Here is a 21,595-nt window from a genome sequence, read left to right on the forward strand (position 1 = left end):
GGTACCATTTTCAGCATGATCACAATTTGAAGCCCAGCTTTGCCCACACACATGTACTGACAGGGGGAATTGTGTGTGTGTGTGTGTGTGTGTGGACACAACCTTGATTTATCCTGCCTCATTATCACGTGTTGGTTAAAGGGTGTTACCAATGACTCATGCTAAAGGGGGTGGGGTCAATTTTAAACCATGCATGGTATTTTTAGTTGGTGTGTGTGTGTGTGTATGTGTGAGTTCTTTTACGGTCTGAGGTTATTCTGGATCAGGGGTATTACTGTGAGAGAGAAAGTAACACAGATATTATTAAAGATGGATTTTTCTTCAAATGATCTTTTCAGGGGGTGGGGAGGAGATGCTTAAAAAAATGGCAAGGTCTCTTATACTTCCTGCAGGTGCTCAAAAAAATGAAAGTAAACTCCACTGAGATTTTGGTAGCACTAAAGTTTATTTAAATTTAATGAGATTAAATTTGGTTAAAAGGCAGGTTAAGAGGCTTTTAACTCTGCCTTGTTCACAGAATTTTCAGAGGGGAGGGGGAAGTTGAGTGTGGGTACAAACAACAGTGTCTGCCATTTGTAACCCTCTGGTATTTTCTTAATGGATCTTCCGACTTCTTTTCTTTCTACAAAAAATCCATGAAAGAGGAAAAGATGGAAGGGCCACACAATGCCGTTTGCATGGTAGCGCCAGGAGCCCTCCTCCATCTGGAAGCAATCCTAGAAGTCTTTTTGAAACTTGACAGGCCTGATTTTAACATTCCAAGCAGGTTGCATGGTGTAATAAGCACAGCTCCCAAACTCCTCCTGGCGGTGTCATTTTGGACGGATGGGAACATCTCCTGGGGGAGGGTGGAGAGAGAACAAGCCCAATTGGTTGGTGTTAAAAATAAATTCCAAAGAGAGGGGGGTGGGGAGAGAAGCAACCTTTGGAGAGGAGGGAGCAAAATCACGTTTAAGCTCCCTGAAGAACTGGGAGGCAGGGAAGAGAGAGGGGTTTCTATCATGGGAGAGAGAAAAAAGAGAGAAGGTCCAAGTTAATTAATACGGGAAGGAAGGGAAAAGTGCCCATAGACTGGTGTGTGGGTGAGTTTCTGTATTGTCACCTTCTCCTCATGCTATTGTGCTGTTTTCCCCCAAAGAATGCTCCTTGCAGCTGAGCAATTTTCTCTACTCCTACTTCCACCCTGGTGACGTGGCTGTCCTCTTTTCAACTCAGATGATCTCACAGCTCAAGCCCCCTCCCCGCTGCCCTGCATACACACATGCTGCCCTCCTCCCACTACAACTCCACCACCTGTCTTTTCCTTTATCCTCCTACCAGGGTACTACATTCTCCCCCCTCCACACCCCTACAGACTTCTCCAGCCAGGACAAATTTCAGCATTTCCTGCTTTCTGCTAGCCCCGGCCACTACTGTTCCCACTAGTTTCCCCCAGATCTCCCCACTTCAGCATTTCACCATGGCTCCCTTATATCTTGCCCCCCTTCTTCTATTGCTCCCGTTGCACCATCTCCCCCAATCCACAGCTTCTTTCCCCACCCCTGCCCCTCAATTTCCCCTTAACACACACCCTGCCCCCTGGGGCCAGGACTTCCCCCAACCTCTCAGCCCCTCCTTATTTATTAATTTATTAATATTTATACACTTCTCATTTTGAAATAAACCCTTAAACTCCTGAATTTCTGCCCCCTGCCCTCCCAGATTTCTCCTTGCAGATCTGCCTGCTCCATCCCATCCCAAATTTCCTCTCCCCACTCTCTACACTTAATTATGAAAGTGCCACTATGATTCCTTCACCAGTCCCCATCCAGGATTCTTCCCCACTCCACAACCCATCATCTCCTCCAATGTATTACTACAACAGATACATTGTGCTTAATAACCCCAGATGCTCCCCTTTGGCAATTATACTACCATTCCCCTAAACTACTCCTAATACTAGTTACACTGATATTTAATATTGGTGTCGCTACAATTGCTACTACTAAAACCCCAAAATTCCTTCTACTATTTTCCCCAATGCAACAAATATTACTACTTCTAACATCTCTACTTTGTCCCCTATTCCAGAATTTCTTCAGGCCTGGCTTCATTATTTCCCTTGACAGACACACACATTCCATAATAAAGCTGTAACAGATAGCACACTGGCTTTCCCTCTGGCTGTATTTCCCACTGACTGTCATACTAACACACTCCCAAATATTATAGTTGTCAATATTAACACCAATACTCTCACTAACAACGCCAAAATTCACTCTTACTCCCTCAGTGCACATCTGCCAACACACCCTCCCATGCACATACTATTACTGGTGCTAATATTACTTCTAATTACATTACTAATAGCAGCCCCACAACAGCTCCTATCATACCCTCCATCCCCCAAAGTATTACAGAATATCCAAGAGTCCACCCACTCAGTCACTACACACCATTCACCCAGAAAATATTACTATTAATTCTAGAAGTTGCAGCCCCAGAACTACCAGTATCATCCCAACACACACCACATTATAATTTATCATTATTAAGTATTTATTCTGGTTAATAATAATCCACTCTTTGCTCCCTTGGGCACCATACCCTCAGAAATTACTATTACCAATGGACATTAATGCTGATAAGATCCCTGGGCATTCTCTATCATTCTCCCAACGAACATAATAACAGCCAGGATCCACTGCCTTCCTCATCCTCAATTACTGTCATTTAATAACTATTAAGAAGCCTCCTACCATCCCCTCAAAGCACAACACGGTATCAGCAATAACACTGATGAATTAATAGCATTAATGATGCTATTAATAACATCTCCACGATTCCCCTTATCCACAGCACACCATATCATCATTTATCTTAGTACTATTATTACTAACACTTTTAATAACAGGCTCACAATACCCACAGCCATCCCCCATAGCACAGCATCTTATTATCAACATTATTAGATCACAATATTATTAATACTTATTGCCATTACTAATAACATTAATGACAGCCCCATGCACCTCTTCCATCCCCCAGAGCACACTGTGTCATTGTCATAATCAGGAATGAGGTTAATTAATAGCATAACTGTTACCAAGGCTAATAATAATCAGCGTTATTAATTCTTAGTATTCTTAATAATGTTACTAACTGCAGCCTCACAATCCCCTCCCATCCTACATATTATCAGTAATATTAATTCCTATTATTGCTAATAATGTTATTAATGGCAGCCTCACAGTCCCCCATCCCACCCTCACAGCACTCTATATTATCAATATCATGAATTCCTAGTATTACTACCAAACATTATCTGCAGCACCACAATTATCTGCACCCATCCTTCACATATCATATAATGAATTTCTAGTACTGCCAATAATGCTATTAATGGAAGACCCACAATCCCCCTTCCCACCCCATATTATCAGCATCATTAACTACTAATATTCTAATAATGTCATTCTCTGCTGCCCTACAATTCCCCCCTCCCAGCCCCCACATTATTATCGGTATTATTAATTCCTAACATTGCTAATAATGGTAGCCCCACAATCTTATTATTATAGGTATTATTAATTACTAAGATTACTAACAATGTCATTATCTGCAGCCCACAAAAACCCCTCCCACCTCCCACATTGTTATCAGTGTTAATTCCTAATATTGCCAGCTGTGTCATTATCTGCAGGCCCACAATCCCCCCTCCCACCCCCCACATTATTATGAGTATCATTAATTCCTCATATTCCCAACAGTGTCATCATCTGCAGATCCACAGCCCCCTTCCACTATTATCAGTATCGTTAATTCCTAATATTGCTAACCGTGTCATTAGCTGCAGGCCCACAATGCCCCCCCCACATTGTTATCAGTGTTAATTCCTAATATTCCCAACACTGCCATTATCTGCAGGCCCACCATCCCCCCTCCCGCCCCCCACATTACTGTGAGTATCATTAATTCCTCATATTCCCAACACTGCCATTATCTGCAGGCCCACAATCCCCCCTCCTGCCGCCCACATTATCGTGAGTATCATTAATTCCTTATATTCCCAACAGTGTCATTAGCTGCAGGCCCCAAATCCCCCCACATTATTATCAGTGTTAATTCCTAATATTCCCAACCCTGCCATTATCTGCAGGCCCACCATCCCCCCTCCCGCCCCCCACATTATTGTGAGTGTCATTAATTCCTCACATTCCCAACAGTGTCATTAGCTGCAGGCCCACAATCCCCCCCACATTATTATCAGTGTTAATTCCTAATATTCCCAACACTGCCATTATCTGCAGGCCCACCATCCCCCCTCCCGCCCCCCACATTATTGTGAGTGTCATTAATTCCTTATATTCCCAACAGTGTAATTAGCTGCAGGCCCAAAATCCCCCCACATTATTATCAGTGTTAATTCCTAATATTCCCAACACTGCCATTATCTGCAGGCCCACCATCCCCCCTCCCGCCCCCCACATTACTGTGAGTGTCATTAATTCCTCACATTCCCAACAGTGTCATTAGCTGCAGGCCCACAATCCCCCCCACATTATTATCAGTGTTAATTCCTAATATTCCCAACACTGCCATTATCTGCAGGCCCACCATCCCCCCTCCCGCCCCCCACATTACTGTGAGTGTCATTAATTCCTCACATTCCCAACAGTGTCATTAGCTGCAGGCCCACAATCCCCCCCACATTATTATCAGTGTTAATTCCTAATATTCCCAACACTGCCATTATCTGCAGGCCCACCATCCCCCCTCCCGCCCCCCACATTACTGTGAGTGTCATTAATTCCTCACATTCCCAACAGTGTCATTAGCTGCAGGCCCACAATCCCCCCCACATTATTATCAGTGTTAATTCCTAATATTCCCAACACTGCCATTATCTGCAGGCCCACCATCCCCCCTCCCGCCCCCCACATTACTGTGAGTATCATTAATTCCTCACATTCCCAACAGTGTCATTAGCTGCAGGCCCACAATCCCCCCCACATTATTATCAGAGTTAATTCCTAATATTCCCAACAGTGCCATTAGCTGCAGGCCCACAATCCCCCCCACATTATTATCAGTGTTTATTCCTAATATTCCCAACACTGCCATTATCTGCAGGCCCACCATCCCCCCTCCCGCCCCCCACATTATTGTGAGTGTCATTAATTCCTCACATTCCCAACAGTGTCATTAGCTGCAGGCCCACAATCCCCCCCACATTATTATCAGAGTTAATTCCTAATATTCCCAACAGTGCCATTAGCTGCAGGCCCACAATCCCCCCCACATTATTATCAGTGTTTATTCCTAATATTCCCAACACTGCCATTATCTGCAGGTCCACCATCCCCCCTCCTACCGCCCACATTATTATGAGTATCATTAATTCCTCATATTCCCAACAGTGTCATTAGCTGCAGACCCACAATCCCCCCCACATTATTATCAGTGTTAATTCCTAATAGTCCCAACACTGCCATTATCTGCAGGTCCACCATCCCCCCTCCTACCGCCCACATTATTGTGAGTGTCATTAATTCCTCACATTCCCAACAGTGTCATTAGCTGCAGGCCCAAAATCCCCCCACATTATTATCAGTGTTAATTCCTAATATTCCCAACACTGCCATTATCTGCAGGCCCACCATCCCCCCTCCCGCCCCCCACATTACTGTGAGTGTCATTAATTCCTCACATTCCCAAAACTGCCATTATCTGCAGGCCCACAATCCCCCCTCCTGCCGCCCACATTATCGTGAGTATCATTAATTCCTTATATTCCCAACAGTGTCATTAGCTGCAGGCCCAAAATCCCCCCACATTATTATCAGTGTTAATTCCTAATATTCCCAACCCTGCCATTATCTGCAGGCCCACCATCCCCCCTCCCGCCCCCCACATTATTGTGAGTGTCATTAACTCCTCACATTCCCAACAGTGTCATTAGCTGCAGGCCCACAATCCCCCCCACATTATTATCAGTGTTAATTCCTAATATTCCCAACACTGCCATTATCTGCAGGCCCACAATCCCCCCTCCCGCCCCCCACATTATTGTGAGTGTCATTAATTCCTTATATTCCCAACAGTGTCATTAGCTGCAGGCCCAAAATCCCCCCACATTATTATCAGTGTTAATTCCTAATATTCCCAACACTGCCATTATCTGCAGGCCCACCATCCCCCCTCCCGCCCCCCACATTACTGTGAGTGTCATTAATTCCTCACATTCCCAACAGTGTCATTAGCTGCAGGCCCACAATCCCCCCCACATTATTATCAGTGTTAATTCCTAATATTCCCAACACTGCCATTATCTGCAGGCCCACCATCCCCCCTCCCGCCCCCCACATTACTGTGAGTGTCATTAATTCCTCACATTCCCAACAGTGTCATTAGCTGCAGGCCCACAATCCCCCCCACATTATTATCAGTGTTAATTCCTAATATTCCCAACACTGCCATTATCTGCAGGCCCACAATCCCCCCTCCCGCCCCCCACATTACTGTGAGTGTCATTAATTCCTCACATTCCCAACAGTGTCATTAGCTGCAGGCCCACAATCCCCCCCACATTATTATCAGTGTTAATTCCTAATATTCCCAACACTGCCATTATCTGCAGGCCCACAATCCCCCCTCCCGCCCCCCACATTACTGTGAGTGTCATTAATTCCTCACATTCCCAACAGTGTCATTAGCTGCAGGCCCACAATCCCCCCCACATTATTATCAGTGTTAATTCCTAATATTCCCAACACTGCCATTATCTGCAGGCCCACAATCCCCCCTCCCGCCCCCCACATTACTGTGAGTGTCATTAATTCCTCACATTCCCAACAGTGTCATTAGCTGCAGGCCCACAATCCCCCCCACATTATTATCAGTGTTAATTCCTAATATTCCCAACACTGCCATTATCTGCAGGCCCACCATCCCCCCTCCCGCCCCCCACATTACTGTGAGTGTCATTAATTCCTCACATTCCCAACAGTGTCATTAGCTGCAGGCCCAAAATCCCCCCACATTATTATCAGTGTTAATTCCTAATATTCCCAACACTGCCATTATCTGCAGGCCCACCATCCCCCCTCCCGCCCCCCACATTACTGTGAGTGTCATTAATTCCTCACATTCCCAAAACTGCCATTATCTGCAGGCCCACAATCCCCCCTCCTGCCGCCCACATTATCGTGAGTATCATTAATTCCTTATATTCCCAACAGTGTCATTAGCTGCAGGCCCAAAATCCCCCCACATTATTATCAGTGTTAATTCCTAATATTCCCAACCCTGCCATTATCTGCAGGCCCACCATCCCCCCTCCCGCCCCCCACATTATTGTGAGTGTCATTAACTCCTCACATTCCCAACAGTGTCATTAGCTGCAGGCCCACAATCCCCCCCACATTATTATCAGTGTTAATTCCTAATATTCCCAACACTGCCATTATCTGCAGGCCCACAATCCCCCCTCCCGCCCCCCACATTATTGTGAGTGTCATTAATTCCTTATATTCCCAACAGTGTCATTAGCTGCAGGCCCAAAATCCCCCCACATTATTATCAGTGTTAATTCCTAATATTCCCAACACTGCCATTATCTGCAGGCCCACCATCCCCCCTCCCGCCCCCCACATTACTGTGAGTGTCATTAATTCCTCACATTCCCAACAGTGTCATTAGCTGCAGGCCCACAATCCCCCCCACATTATTATCAGTGTTAATTCCTAATATTCCCAACACTGCCATTATCTGCAGGCCCACCATCCCCCCTCCCGCCCCCCACATTACTGTGAGTGTCATTAATTCCTCACATTCCCAACAGTGTCATTAGCTGCAGGCCCACAATCCCCCCCACATTATTATCAGTGTTAATTCCTAATATTCCCAACACTGCCATTATCTGCAGGCCCACAATCCCCCCTCCCGCCCCCCACATTACTGTGAGTGTCATTAATTCCTCACATTCCCAACAGTGTCATTAGCTGCAGGCCCACAATCCCCCCCACATTATTATCAGTGTTAATTCCTAATATTCCCAACACTGCCATTATCTGCAGGCCCACAATCCCCCCTCCCGCCCCCCACATTACTGTGAGTGTCATTAATTCCTCACATTCCCAACAGTGTCATTAGCTGCAGGCCCACAATCCCCCCCACATTATTATCAGTGTTAATTCCTAATATTCCCAACACTGCCATTATCTGCAGGCCCACAATCCCCCCTCCCGCCCCCCACATTACTGTGAGTGTCATTAATTCCTCACATTCCCAACAGTGTCATTAGCTGCAGGCCCACAATCCCCCCCACATTATTATCAGTGTTAATTCCTCATATTCCCAACACTGCCATTATCTGCAGGCCCACCATCCCCCCTCCCGCCCCCCACATTACTGTGAGTGTCATTAATTCCTCACATTCCCAACAGTGTCATTAGCTGCAGGCCCACAATCCCCCCCACATTATTATCAGTGTTAATTCCTAATATTCCCAACACTGCCATTATCTGCAGGCCCACCATCCCCCTTCCCGCCCCCCACATTACTGTATCATTAATTCCTCACATCCCCAACAGTGTCATTAGCTGCAGACCCACAATCCCCCCCACATTATTATCAGAGTTAATTCCTAATATTCCCAACAGTGCCATTAGCTGCAGGCCCACAATCCCCCCCACATTATTATCAGAGTTAATTCCTAATATTCCCAACACTGCCATTATCTGCAGGCCCACCATCCCCCCTCCCGCCCCCCACATTATTGTGAGTATCATTAATTCCTCACATTCCCAACAGTGCCATTATCTGCAGGCCCACAATCCCCCCCACATTATTATCAGTGTTAATTCCTAATATTCCCAACACTGCCATTATCTGCAGGCCCACCATCCCCCCTCCCGCCCCCCACATTATTGTGAGTATCATTAATTCCTCACATTCCCAACAGTGCCATTATCTGCAGGCCCACAATCCCCCCCACATTATTATCAGTGTTAATTCCTCATATTCCCAACACTGCCATTATGTGCAGGCCCACAATCCCCCCTCCTACCGCCCACATTATTATGAGTATCATTAATTCCTCATATTCCCAACACTGCCATTATCTGCAGGCCCACAATCCCCCCTCCTGCCGCCCACATTATTATGAGTATCATTAATTCCTCATATTCCCAACAGTGTCATTAGCTGCAGACCCACAATCCCCCCCACATTATTATCAGTGTTAATTCCTAATATTCCCAACACTGCCATTATCTGCAGGTCCACCATCCCCCCTCCTACCGCCCACATTATTATGAGTATCATTAATTCCTCATATTCCCAACAGTGTCATTAGCTGCAGACCCACAATCCCCCCCACATTATTATCAGTGTTAATTCCTAATATTCCCAACACTGCCATTATCTGCAGGTCCACCATCCCCCCTCCTACCGCCCACATTATTATGAGTATCATTAATTCCTTATATTCCCAACAGTGTCATTAGCTGCAGGCCCAAAATCCCCCCACATTATTATCAGTGTTAATTCCTAATATTCCCAACACTGCCATTATCTGCAGGCCCACAATCCCCCCTCCCGCCCCCCACATTATTATGAGTATCACTAATTCCTCATATTCCCAACAGTGTCATTAGCTGCAGGCCCACAATCCCCCCCACATTATTATCAGTGTTAATTCCTAATATTCCCAACACTGCCATTATCTGCAGGCCCACAATCCCCCCTCCCGCCCCCCACATTATTGTGAGTATCATTAATTCCTCACATTCCCAACAGTGTCATTAGCTGCAGGCCCACAATCCCCCCCACATTATTATCAGTGTTAATTCCTAATATTCCCAACCCTGCCATTATCTGCAGGCCCACAATCCCCCCTCCTGCCGCCCACATTATTATGAGTATCATTAATTCCTTATATTCCCAACAGTGTCATTAGCTGCAGGCCCAAAATCCCCCCACATTATTATCAGTGTTAATTCCTAATATTCCCAACACTGCCATTATCTGCAGGCCCACAATCCCCCCTCCTGCCGCCCACATTATTATGAGTATCATTAATTCCTCATATTCCCAACAGTGTCATTAGCTGCAGACCCACAATCCCCCCCACATTATTATCAGTGTTAATTCCTAATATTCCCAACACTGCCATTAGATATCTGCAGGCCCACAATCCCCCCTCCCGCCCCCCACATTACTGTGAGTGTCATTAATTCCTCACATTCCCAACAGTGTCATTAGCTGCAGGCCCACAATCCCCCCCACATTATTATCAGTGTTAATTCCTAATATTCCCAACACTGCCATTATCTGCAGGCCCACCATCCCCCCTCCCGCCCCCCACATTACTGTGAGTGTCATTAATTCCTCACATTCCCAACAGTGTCATTAGCTGCAGGCCCACAATCCCCCCCACATTATTATCAGTGTTAATTCCTAATATTCCCAACACTGCCATTATCTGCAGGCCCACCATCCCCCCTCCCGCCCCCCACATTACTGTATCATTAATTCCTCACATTCCCAACAGTGTCATTAGCTGCAGGCCCACAATCCCCCCCACATTATTATCAGAGTTAATTCCTAATATTCCCAACAGTGCCATTAGCTGCAGGCCCACAATCCCCCCCACATTATTATCAGAGTTAATTCCTAATATTCCCAACACTGCCATTATCTGCAGGCCCACCATCCCCCCTCCCGCCCCCCACATTATTGTGAGTATCATTAATTCCTCACATTCCCAACAGTGCCATTATCTGCAGGCCCACAATCCCCCCCACATTATTATCAGTGTTAATTCCTAATATTCCCAACACTGCCATTATCTGCAGGCCCACCATCCCCCCTCCCGCCCCCCACATTATTGTGAGTGTCATTAATTCCTCACATTCCCAACAGTGTCATTAGCTGCAGGCCCACAATCCCCCCCACATTATTATCAGTGTTAATTCCTCATATTCCCAACACTGCCATTATCTGCAGGCCCACAATCCCCCCTCCTGCCGCCCACATTATTATGAGTATCATTAATTCCTCATATTCCCAACAGTGTCATTAGCTGCAGACCCACAATCCCCCCCACATTATTATCAGTGTTAATTCCTAATATTCCCAACACTGCCATTATCTGCAGGTCCACCATCCCCCCTCCTACCGCCCACATTATTATGAGTATCATTAATTCCTCATATTCCCAACAGTGTCATTAGCTGCAGACCCACAATCCCCCCCACATTATTATCAGTGTTAATTCCTAATATTCCCAACACTGCCATTATCTGCAGGTCCACCATCCCCCCTCCTACCGCCCACATTATTATGAGTATCATTAATTCCTTATATTCCCAACAGTGTCATTAGCTGCAGGCCCAAAATCCCCCCACATTATTATCAGTGTTAATTCCTAATATTCCCAACACTGCCATTATCTGCAGGCCCACAATCCCCCCTCCCGCCCCCCACATTATTATGAGTATCACTAATTCCTCACATTCCCAACAGTGTCATTAGCTGCAGGCCCACAATCCCCCCCACATTATTATCAGTGTTAATTCCTAATATTCCCAACCCTGCCATTATCTGCAGGCCCACAATCCCCCCTCCTGCCGCCCACATTATTATGAGTATCATTAATTCCTTATATTCCCAACAGTGTCATTAGCTGCAGGCCCAAAATCCCCCCACATTATTATCAGTGTTAATTCCTAATATTCCCAACACTGCCATTATCTGCAGGCCCACAATCCCCCCTCCTGCCGCCCACATTATTATGAGTATCATTAATTCCTCATATTCCCAACAGTGTCATTAGCTGCAGACCCACAATCCCCCCCACATTATTATCAGTGTTAATTCCTAATATTCCCAACACTGCCATTATCTGCAGGTCCACCATCCCCCCTCCTACCGCCCACATTATTATGAGTATCATTAATTCCTCATATTCCCAACAGTGTCATTAGCTGCAGACCCACAATCCCCCCCACATTATTATCAGTGTTAATTCCTAATATTCCCAACACTGCCATTATCTGCAGGTCCACCATCCCCCCTCCTACCGCCCACATTATTATGAGTATCATTAATTCCTTATATTCCCAACAGTGTCATTAGCTGCAGGCCCAAAATCCCCCCACATTATTATCAGTGTTAATTCCTAATATTCCCAACACTGCCATTATCTGCAGGCCCACAATCCCCCCTCCCGCCCCCCACATTATTATGAGTATCACTAATTCCTCATATTCCCAACAGTGTCATTAGCTGCAGGCCCACAATCCCCCCCACATTATTATCAGTGTTAATTCCTAATATTCCCAACACTGCCATTATCTGCAGGCCCACAATCCCCCCTCCCGCCCCCCACATTATTGTGAGTATCATTAATTCCTCACATTCCCAACAGTGTCATTAGCTGCAGGCCCACAATCCCCCCCACATTATTATCAGTGTTAATTCCTAATATTCCCAACCCTGCCATTATCTGCAGGCCCACAATCCCCCCTCCCGCCCCCCACATTATCGTGAGTGTCATTAATTCCTCACATCCCCAACAGTGTCATTAGCTGTAGGCCCACAATCCCCCCCACATTATTATCAGTGTTAATTCCTAATATTCCCAACAGTGTCATTATCTGCAGGCCCACCATCCCCCCTCCCGCCCCCCACATTACTGTGAGTATCATTAATTCCTCACATTCCCAACAGTGCCATTAGCTGCAGGCCCACAATCCCCCCCACATTATTATCAGTGTTAATTCCTAATATTCCCAACACTGCCATTATCTGCAGGCCCACCATCCCCCCTCCCGCCCCCCACATTATTATGAGTATCATTAATTCCTCATATTCCCAACACTGCCATTATCTGCAGGCCCACAATCCCCCCTCCTGCCGCCCACATTATCGTGAGTATCATTAATTCCTTATATTCCCAACAGTGTCATTAGCTGCAGGCCCAAAATCCCCCCACATTATTATCAGTGTTAATTCCTAATATTCCCAACACTGCCATTATCTGCAGGCCCACCATCCCCCCTCCCGCCCCCCACATTATTATGAGTATCACTAATTCCTCATATTCCCAACAGTGTCATTAGCTGCAGGCCCACAATCCCCCCCACATTATTATCAGTGTTAATTCCTAATATTCCCAACACTGCCATTATCTGCAGGCCCACAATCCCCCCTCCCGCCCCCCACATTATCGTGAGTGTCATTAATTCCTCACATTCCCAACAGTGCCATTAGCTGCAGGCCCACAATCCCCCCCACATTATTATCAGTGTTTATTCCTAATATTCCCAACACTGCCATTATCTGCAGGCCCACCATCCCCCCTCCCGCCCCCCACATTATTGTGAGTGTCATTAATTCCTCACATTCCCAACAGTGTCATTAGCTGCAGGCCCACAATCCCCCCCACATTATTATCAGTGTTTATTCCTAATATTCCCAACACTGCCATTATCTGCAGGCCCACCATCCCCCCTCCCGCCCCCCACATTACTGTATCATTAATTCCTCACATTCCCAACAGTGCCATTAGCTGCAGGCCCACAATCCCCCCCACATTATTATCAGTGTTAATTCCTAATATTCCCAACACTGCCATTATCTGCAGGCCCACCATCCCCCCTCCCGCCCCCCACATTATTATGAGTATCATTAATTCCTCATATTCCCAACACTGCCATTATCTGCAGGCCCACAATCCCCCCTCCTGCCGCCCACATTATCGTGAGTATCATTAATTCCTTATATTCCCAACAGTGTCATTAGCTGCAGGCCCAAAATCCCCCCACATTATTATCAGTGTTAATTCCTAATATTCCCAACACTGCCATTATCTGCAGGCCCACCATCCCCCCTCCCGCCCCCCACATTATTATGAGTATCACTAATTCCTCATATTCCCAACAGTGTCATTAGCTGCAGGCCCACAATCCCCCCCACATTATTATCAGTGTTAATTCCTAATATTCCCAACACTGCCATTATCTGCAGGCCCACCATCCCCCCTCCCGCCCCCCACATTATTGTGAGTATCATTAATTCCTCACATTCCCAACAGTGTCATTAGCTGCAGGCCCACAATCCCCCCCACATTATTATCAGTGTTAATTCCTAATATTCCCAACCCTGCCATTATCTGCAGGCCCACCATCCCCCCTCCCGCCCCCCACATTATTGTGAGTATCATTAATTCCTCACATTCCCAACAGTGTCATTAGCTGCAGGCCCACAATCCCCCCCACATTATTATCAGTGTTAATTCCTAATATTCCCAACACTGCCATTATCTGCAGGCCCACAATCCCCCCTCCCGCCCCCCACATTATTGTGAGTATCATTAATTCCTCACATTCCCAACAGTGTCATTAGCTGCAGGCCCACAATCCCCCCCACATTATTATCAGTGTTAATTCCTAATATTCCCAACACTGCCATTATCTGCAGGCCCACCATCCCCCCTCCCGCCCCCCACATTATCGTGAGTGTCATCAATTCCTCACATCCCCAACAGTGTCATCATCTGCAGGCCCACAATCCCCCCCACATTATTATCAGTGTTAATTCCTAATATTCCCAACAGTGTCATTATCTGCAGGCCCACCATCCCCCCTCCCGCCCCCCACATTACTGTGAGTATCATTAATTCCTCACATTCCCAACAGTGTCATTAGCTGCAGGCCCACAATCCCCCCCACATTATTATCAGTGTTAATTCCTAATATTCCCAATACTGCCATTATCTGCAGGCCCACCATCCCCCCTCCCGCCCCCCACATTATTACGACCATGTTGTACTTGAGTTCTTGGTTCTAAGGGAAGCAAAAGCCGAGTGTAGTCAAACGCGTACCCTGGATTTTAGGAAAGCTGATTTTAATAAACTCAGAACAATGATCAGTAAGGTCCCATGGCAAGTGACGCTAACGAGAAAAGGAGTCCAAGATGGGTGGGAACTTTTAAAAAAGGAAATTCTCAAAGCACAATCACAAACAATTCCAACAAGAAGAAAAGTTGGAAAACAACAGAAGAAGCCAATGTGGCTTCACAAAAAGCTTAGGGATGACCTGAAAACAAAAAAGGACACATATAGGAAGTGGAAAGAAGGCCAAGTAACAAAGGAAGAGTACAGGCAGGTAGCACAGAATTGCAGGGATGGCGTCAGGAAGGCTAAAGCGGAGAACGAGCTGAGGTTAGCGAGGGATGCTAAAAACAACAAAAAGGCTTTCTTCAGCTATGTGCATAGTAAAAGGCAGAGGAAAGAAATGGTGGTTCAGCTATTAAATAAGGATGGCAAAACGATAACAGATGACAAAGAAAAGGCAGAGGTGTTCAATTCCTACTTTGGCTCAGTCTTCTCCCAAAAGAGGGTCTATGACCCCCCTGGCAAAGGCGAAGTACAGGCTGAAGGGGCAGGATTGCAGCTTGAGATCGACAGGCATATGGTCAAGGAACACCTCATTACTTTGAATGAGTTCAAATCTCCAGGGCCAGATGAACTGCATCCTAGAGTCATAAAGGAACTGGCAGAAGAACTCTCAGAACCGCTGTCTATTCTCTTTGAGAAATCATGGAGGACGGGGGAAGTGCCAGATGACTGGAGGAGGGCTAACGTTGTCCCTATCTTCAAAAAGGGTAAAAAGGAGGAACCTGGGAACTACAGACCAGTCAGTCTGACATCAATCCTTGGGAAAATGCTGGAGCAGATCATAAAGCAATCCATCTGGAAGCACCTTGACAACAATGCCGTGATTACTCGAAGCCAACATGGATTTGTCAAAAACAAGTCCTGCCAGACAAATCTGATCTCATTTTTTGATCAAGTCACCTCCCTTGTAGACCGTGGGAATGCTGTAGACATCATATACCTCGACTTCAGCAAAGCTTTCGACAAAGTGCCCCATGATATCCTGATGAGCAAACTAGCTCGATGTGGGCTAGATGAAACAACAATCCGGTGGATCCACAGTTGGCTACAGAATTGGACTCAAAGAGTGCTTATCAATGGGACCTTCTCAAGCTGGGGAGAGGTAACGAGTGGGGTACCGCAGGGCTCAGTCCTGGGCCCAGTGCTCTTCAACATTTTTATTAATGACTTGGAGGAGGAGGTGCAGGGAATGCTGATCAAATTTGCAGATGACACAAAATTGGGAGGGATAGCTAATACTTTGGAAGACAGAAACAACATTCAAAGTGATCTAGATAGACTGGAGTGCTGGGCAGAAAACAACAGAATGGCATTTAATAGGGACAAATGCCAAGTTCTGCACGTAGGAAAAAGAAACCAAATGCACAGTTACAAGATGGGGGATACGTGGCTCAACCACACTACGAGCAAGAAGGATCTTGGAATTGTTGTCGATCACAAGCTGAATATGAGGCAACAATGTGATGTGCTGCAAAAAAGGCAAATGCTATTTTGGGCTGCATTCATAGAAGCATAGCTTCCAAATCCTGGGAAGTACTAGTTCCCCTCTACTCAGCACTGGTTAGGCCTCATCTGGAGTACTGTGTCCAGTTCTGGGCACCACACTTTAAGAAGGATGCAGACAAACTGGAGAGGGTTCAAAGGAGGGCAACAAAGATGATCAGGGGACTGGAAACAAAGCCCTATGAAGAGAGACTGAAAGAACTGGGCATGTTTAGCCTTGAGAAGAGAAGACTGAGGGGAGATATGATAGCACTCTTCAAGTCCTTGAAAGGTTGTCACAGAGAAGAAGGCCAGGATCTCTTCTTGATCATCCCAGAGTGCAGGACACGGAATAATGGGCTCAAGTTACAGGAAGCCAGATTCCGGCTGAACATCAGGAAAAACTTCCTGAGTGTAAGAGCAATACGACAATGGAACCAATGACCTAGGGAGGCGCTGGGCTCTCCCACACTGGAGGCCTTCACGACGAGGCTGGACAGCCATCTGTCAGGGATGCTCTGACTTGGATTCCTGCATTGAGCAGGGGGTTGGACTCGATGGCCTTGTAGGCCCCTTCCAACCCTACTATTCTATGATTCTATGAGTATCATTAATTCCTCACATTCCCAACAGTGTCATTAGCTGCAGTCCCACCATCCCCCCTCCCGCCCCCCACATTATTGTATCATTAATTCCTCACATTCCCAACAGTGTCATTAGCTGCAGTCCCACCATCCCCCCTCCCGCCCCCCACATTATTGTATCATTAATTCCTCACATTGCCAACAGTGTCATGAGCTGCAGGCCCACCATCCCCCCATTATTATCAGTGTTAATTCCTAATATTCCCAACACTGCCATCATCTGCAGGCCCACCATCCCCCCTCCCGCCCCCCACATTACTGTGAGTGTCATTAATTCCTCACATTCCCAACAGTGTCATTAGCTGCAGTCCCACCATCCCCCCTCCCGCCCCCCACATTATTGTATCATTAATTCCTCACATTGCCAACAGTGTCATGAGCTGCAGGCCCACCATCCCCCCATTATTATCAGTGTTAATTCCTAATATTCCCAACACTGCCATCATCTGCAGGCCCACCATCCCCCCTCCCGCCCCCCACATTATCGTGAGTGTCATCAATTCCTCACATCCCCAACAGTGTCATCATCTGCAGGCCCACAATCCCCCCCCTTTCCCTTATTATCGCTTAAGACTGCCGCGAACGGCGGGCCCACGACCCCCTCCCGCCCGCCGAGTGACGCCGGCATGACGGGGCGGGCTGGCCCGAGCCCCAACCGACCTGCCTGCCTGCCCTCGCCCGCGGCCGAGGGGTCCAGCGGAGCCCCCCATCCTCCGCCGCCGCCCGCCGCCTCGGGGGTGACGGGCCCCGCGCCGGCCTCGGCGCCGCCCGCCTCGTCGGAGGCCTCCAGCTCCATGGCGCAGGCAGGCAGGCAGGCAGGCAGGCGAGGGCCCGGCCCGGCCCGGCCTCGGCTCGCCTCAGGCCGACGACCCGCCGCCGCTTCGCCCGAGGAGGACGGCAGAGAGAGCCTCTGCGCAGGCGCCCAGCTCTGGGCGGCGCCACAGAGCGCGGCGGCTAGAGCGACGCCGTCGCCTCCAGGGCGGAAGGCGCTCTCGGGGCTCTTCCGCCCCAGAGCCCCGGCCACGTGTTTGCGTGTTCGGCTTCCGGTTCGGCTTCGGGACGTCCGCCGTGGGCGACGCTCGGGGCCGCCTCTCGGTGGTCCGCGGGGCGCGCCGCCTTCCGCCTGGACCGCGGCCTCCGGGGCAGGCGGGACGCGCGCCCGGTCATTCGTTCGTTGCTGGAAGACTCGGGTGGGTGGGTGGATGTTTGTAGCCCGTTCCTCAGCCAGAAAGGGCTCCCGGAGCAGCTCACGTGCACAGTCAATAAAACTAGGCGCTCCCTGCCCCGCGGGGCTTACAATCTCCAAAACAAAAGAGGGCATGAAAGGGAAAAGGGATGCAGAGGGAAGAAGCAAGAAGCAGCTACCCGTGGTGGATGTAGGTGCAGACCACAGGGCCAGTGTCCAGACCCCACAGCTCTGCCCCCCCCCCCCGCCCCAGAGAGAAACAGTGATCAGGGCAGCAGCAAACAGTCCCGACACCTGGGCCAGCATAGGCATGGTGGGGCTGATGGTGCTGGCTGCTGCACCCATTTTCTTCTTATTAAAAATCACAAATAACTTTAAAGTTAGGAGGTGGCCAGCTAAGGATGAACAGAGTTACAGATAACCCTTTAATTTTTTTAATTACATTTATATCCCACCTTTTCTCCTCTTTGAAGAACCCAAGGCGGTGTACATAGTCCCCCTCCTCTCCCTTTTAGCCTCACAACAACAACCCTGTGAGGTAGGTTGGGCTGATGATCTGTGACTGGCCCAAAGTGACCCAGTGAGCTTCCTTGGCTGAGTGGGGACTAGGACCTGGGTCTCCTGGCTCCCGGTCCAGCACTCTAGCCATTACACCACAGTGGCTCTCCATAACAACTTCTACTATTTTTACTTTGCTACGACAAAAAGGTTCTTGTTCCCAAGTAGAGTGCATTCGTCATCACAGAAGCAGCGGAAGCAGACCCTGTTTCATTCCTCTAGTCGTGATTCAGTATGTTTCAAATGTGCAATTGCATATGCACAGAGCGTTTCTCTTTTTTCAGAGTTGGCAAACATTCCCCACTCCCTTCTATGTTTTTGCCTTTACATATCGGGAATGCAGAAGTGGTTGGAAAGCATGGAATGGATGGCAGCAGGAGAAGAAAAGTTAGTTGTGTGCTTTGCAGCTGAAATAATGCCCATGGCCATCTAAAGAGAGGACCCCGTAATGCCATGAATCCCAGGGTCATTCCAGTTGGCAGGAATGAATGACCAAGTGAGGGAACTACATGTCTAAAACCATCCATGAGGCAAAAGCATGTGGGCATCATTAAAAGATATGTTTTGATTTTTATTACAGTGGAAGGGGGCCAGGGATAGCTTTATATTTTCTGGAAAATTTTTGACAATTAAGCATTTGTGCACACGTAGCATTTGTTCCAGCAACGATGGGGGTGCGTAGAGTGAACTCTGTAGGGGGTAGGATCTTTGCAACCACGCCCCAATTAGCATTTTGGGAATAAGTTAAACTTACACCATAAACTCTTAACATGGTATCTTTTTGAATTTTCCCAGGATGTCTACAGACAGGTATTAGGCAAGAGCTAATAAGCCTGTTTGCAGGTATATCTCTTGGCAAACAAAAATGTTTTACTCTCGTGATGTTAGCCAGGTGAAGCCAGTAATTATCAGCAAATCACTGGGACAAACTTTTCTTTCCAGGGGCAGACCCCCCTTTTTGCACCTTATTAAGGAAACACAATGCAACACTACTAACACTACAACACACATGTTTGATCTTCTTTGGGATCTGACCGTACGCCGGGCAGCTATTCACCTGGCGTACTAGCAAGCTGCAGTAGGGTCTAGTCCCCTTCTTCAATTCTCCAGTTGCAGGTCTGACCGTACGCAGGGGGACAGTCTCCTGGTGTGTCCACAGTAAGGTCTAGCCTGAGTCTTCTTACTGCTTTTTCAGAATGATTTTTAAAGGATTTTTGAAAAGGAAAGAAATCCTTTCAAAGGATTTTTAGGATTTTTGTTCACAGTCTACTCTCCCCCTCTCGCTCTCTTGACTCGTGTCCAATGTATCCAGGGTTTAACTCCAGCTGCTTTCATAGCTGCGGGGGTGGAAAGTATGACAGTTTTCAGTCTTCTCCATCTGGGAGTCAAAGGGTTATTTTTATCTCTTTAACTCATACTTTAACTCTTGGTTAGAAAGAATGAGCTTCTGTGATGGGAATGGCTTATTTTCTCAGACAAAGCGACGCTGGGCTTGAAGAACTTTGCCCAGTGTTTGGACTTCTTGTTTAAGGCTAACGTTTGCTTGCTCTTGATGCCGCTCCAGTGTCAATCATGAAGTCAATGTCACGGCCCCTCACAGCCAATGTCACGGCCCCTCTCAAGCTGTCTCCCTCTTGGCCCATTCTGGCCCCTTTGGTTTTCTCCTTTGTGTATTTGATTTATTTTATTTGGGCATTCATGCCACTAATGTCCATCTTGTCCACACTGGGCACAGTGGTTCTTTTTTAAGAATCTTCTGCCTCTGCCGGGTCTTCTTTTTTCTTTCGTCCACGTCTTCTTGGGCCTCTGGGTTGAGGGAGGGGGGTATACTGGCGATAGGCATTTGAAAGACGCTCCAAGTACGCTCTGGGGCCTCGGTGGCACCTTGCAGCACTTTAGACACTTTGGTCATATTAATTGACTTTTTCATACCTGCCTTTACGGCTTTTAACAGCAGGGTTTGATACTGGGTGAGGCGCTCTAGCCCCACTTGTGTTTTGGGATTCTAGCGGGGGGGGGGGTTACTTACAAGGGGACTTTATTGGGTAACTTACAGCACACAGGCGTACTTAATGGTTGGATCAGACAGCTTCTCTGAACCACGAGCTATTGGGCTAACCCATGAGGCAGCACAACACTAGCAAGCATTTTCAGCATAGGCTAGAAGTGTTTGGTTCTCAGGCACAGCTTCCTGTAAACAACTTCGCTTCCCAAAGTGCTTGATAACCCTTTTATTTATTAGTATGGGAAGACAAATTTTTTCTCTTTCTTTTGCTTTCTTTTTCTTTGCTGATCTGCCTGTATTGCAGATCATGTTTCAAACTTTTTACATAAAACTTTCTGCTCCATGCACCAGCCTTGTCTCTTTATTTGTCTTTTTCAAGTTAAACTCACTTACTTAAACCTTTCTGCCTTACACTAGTCCCAATGACACACATTTGGGATAGGCTGTTCTCCTCCTTCTAGTTACATTTTTTTCATCTTAAAGAACTATTACATTATTGTGGCTACTTTACCCCAGGTAATAAGCTCCAGGCAAAATCAGCTGCTTTTAATTTACCTTGGGGGCAACTATGGCCACGCTTCTTTTTTACAAATGTTTTTTTTTTCTTTGCCTCTTGCCTTTTTTTTTCTTCTTTTTTTCCTCCCTTCTCTATCTGTCTTCTACTTTCTCTATTTCCTTCTTTTCTACTTGCCTTTGTCTTTTCTCCTTGTCATCCATCGGGAACCACACTCAGTATCATTTGGAGTTGCAACTAACACTAATCTGCAAATATCACA

At 47.2% G+C, this 21,595-nt stretch overlaps 1 protein-coding gene across 3 annotated transcripts in view; it reads right to left on the reverse strand.

Moving 5' to 3' along the window:
* Nucleotides 1–18,406, reverse strand: part of LOC146333728 (phosphatidylinositol 4-phosphate 5-kinase type-1 gamma-like) — a 70,481-nt gene extending 52,075 nt beyond the window's left edge. For all 3 annotated transcript variants that reach the window (XM_084825808.1, XM_084825810.1, XM_084825809.1), the window contains exon 1: nt 17,731–18,406. In XM_084825808.1, the coding sequence (XP_084681934.1) occupies nt 17,731–18,391 (661 nt within the window). In that variant the 5' untranslated portion in view covers nt 18,392–18,406. The remainder of the gene's footprint in view (nt 1–17,730) is intronic.
* Nucleotides 18,407–21,595: the final 3,189 nt, after the last annotated feature.

This window comes from Heloderma suspectum, chromosome Z (assembly GCF_057233095.1).
Source record: "Heloderma suspectum isolate Gila_16-S chromosome Z, 16-S_ref, whole genome shotgun sequence".
Taxonomy (NCBI): Eukaryota; Metazoa; Chordata; class Lepidosauria; order Squamata; family Helodermatidae; genus Heloderma; species Heloderma suspectum.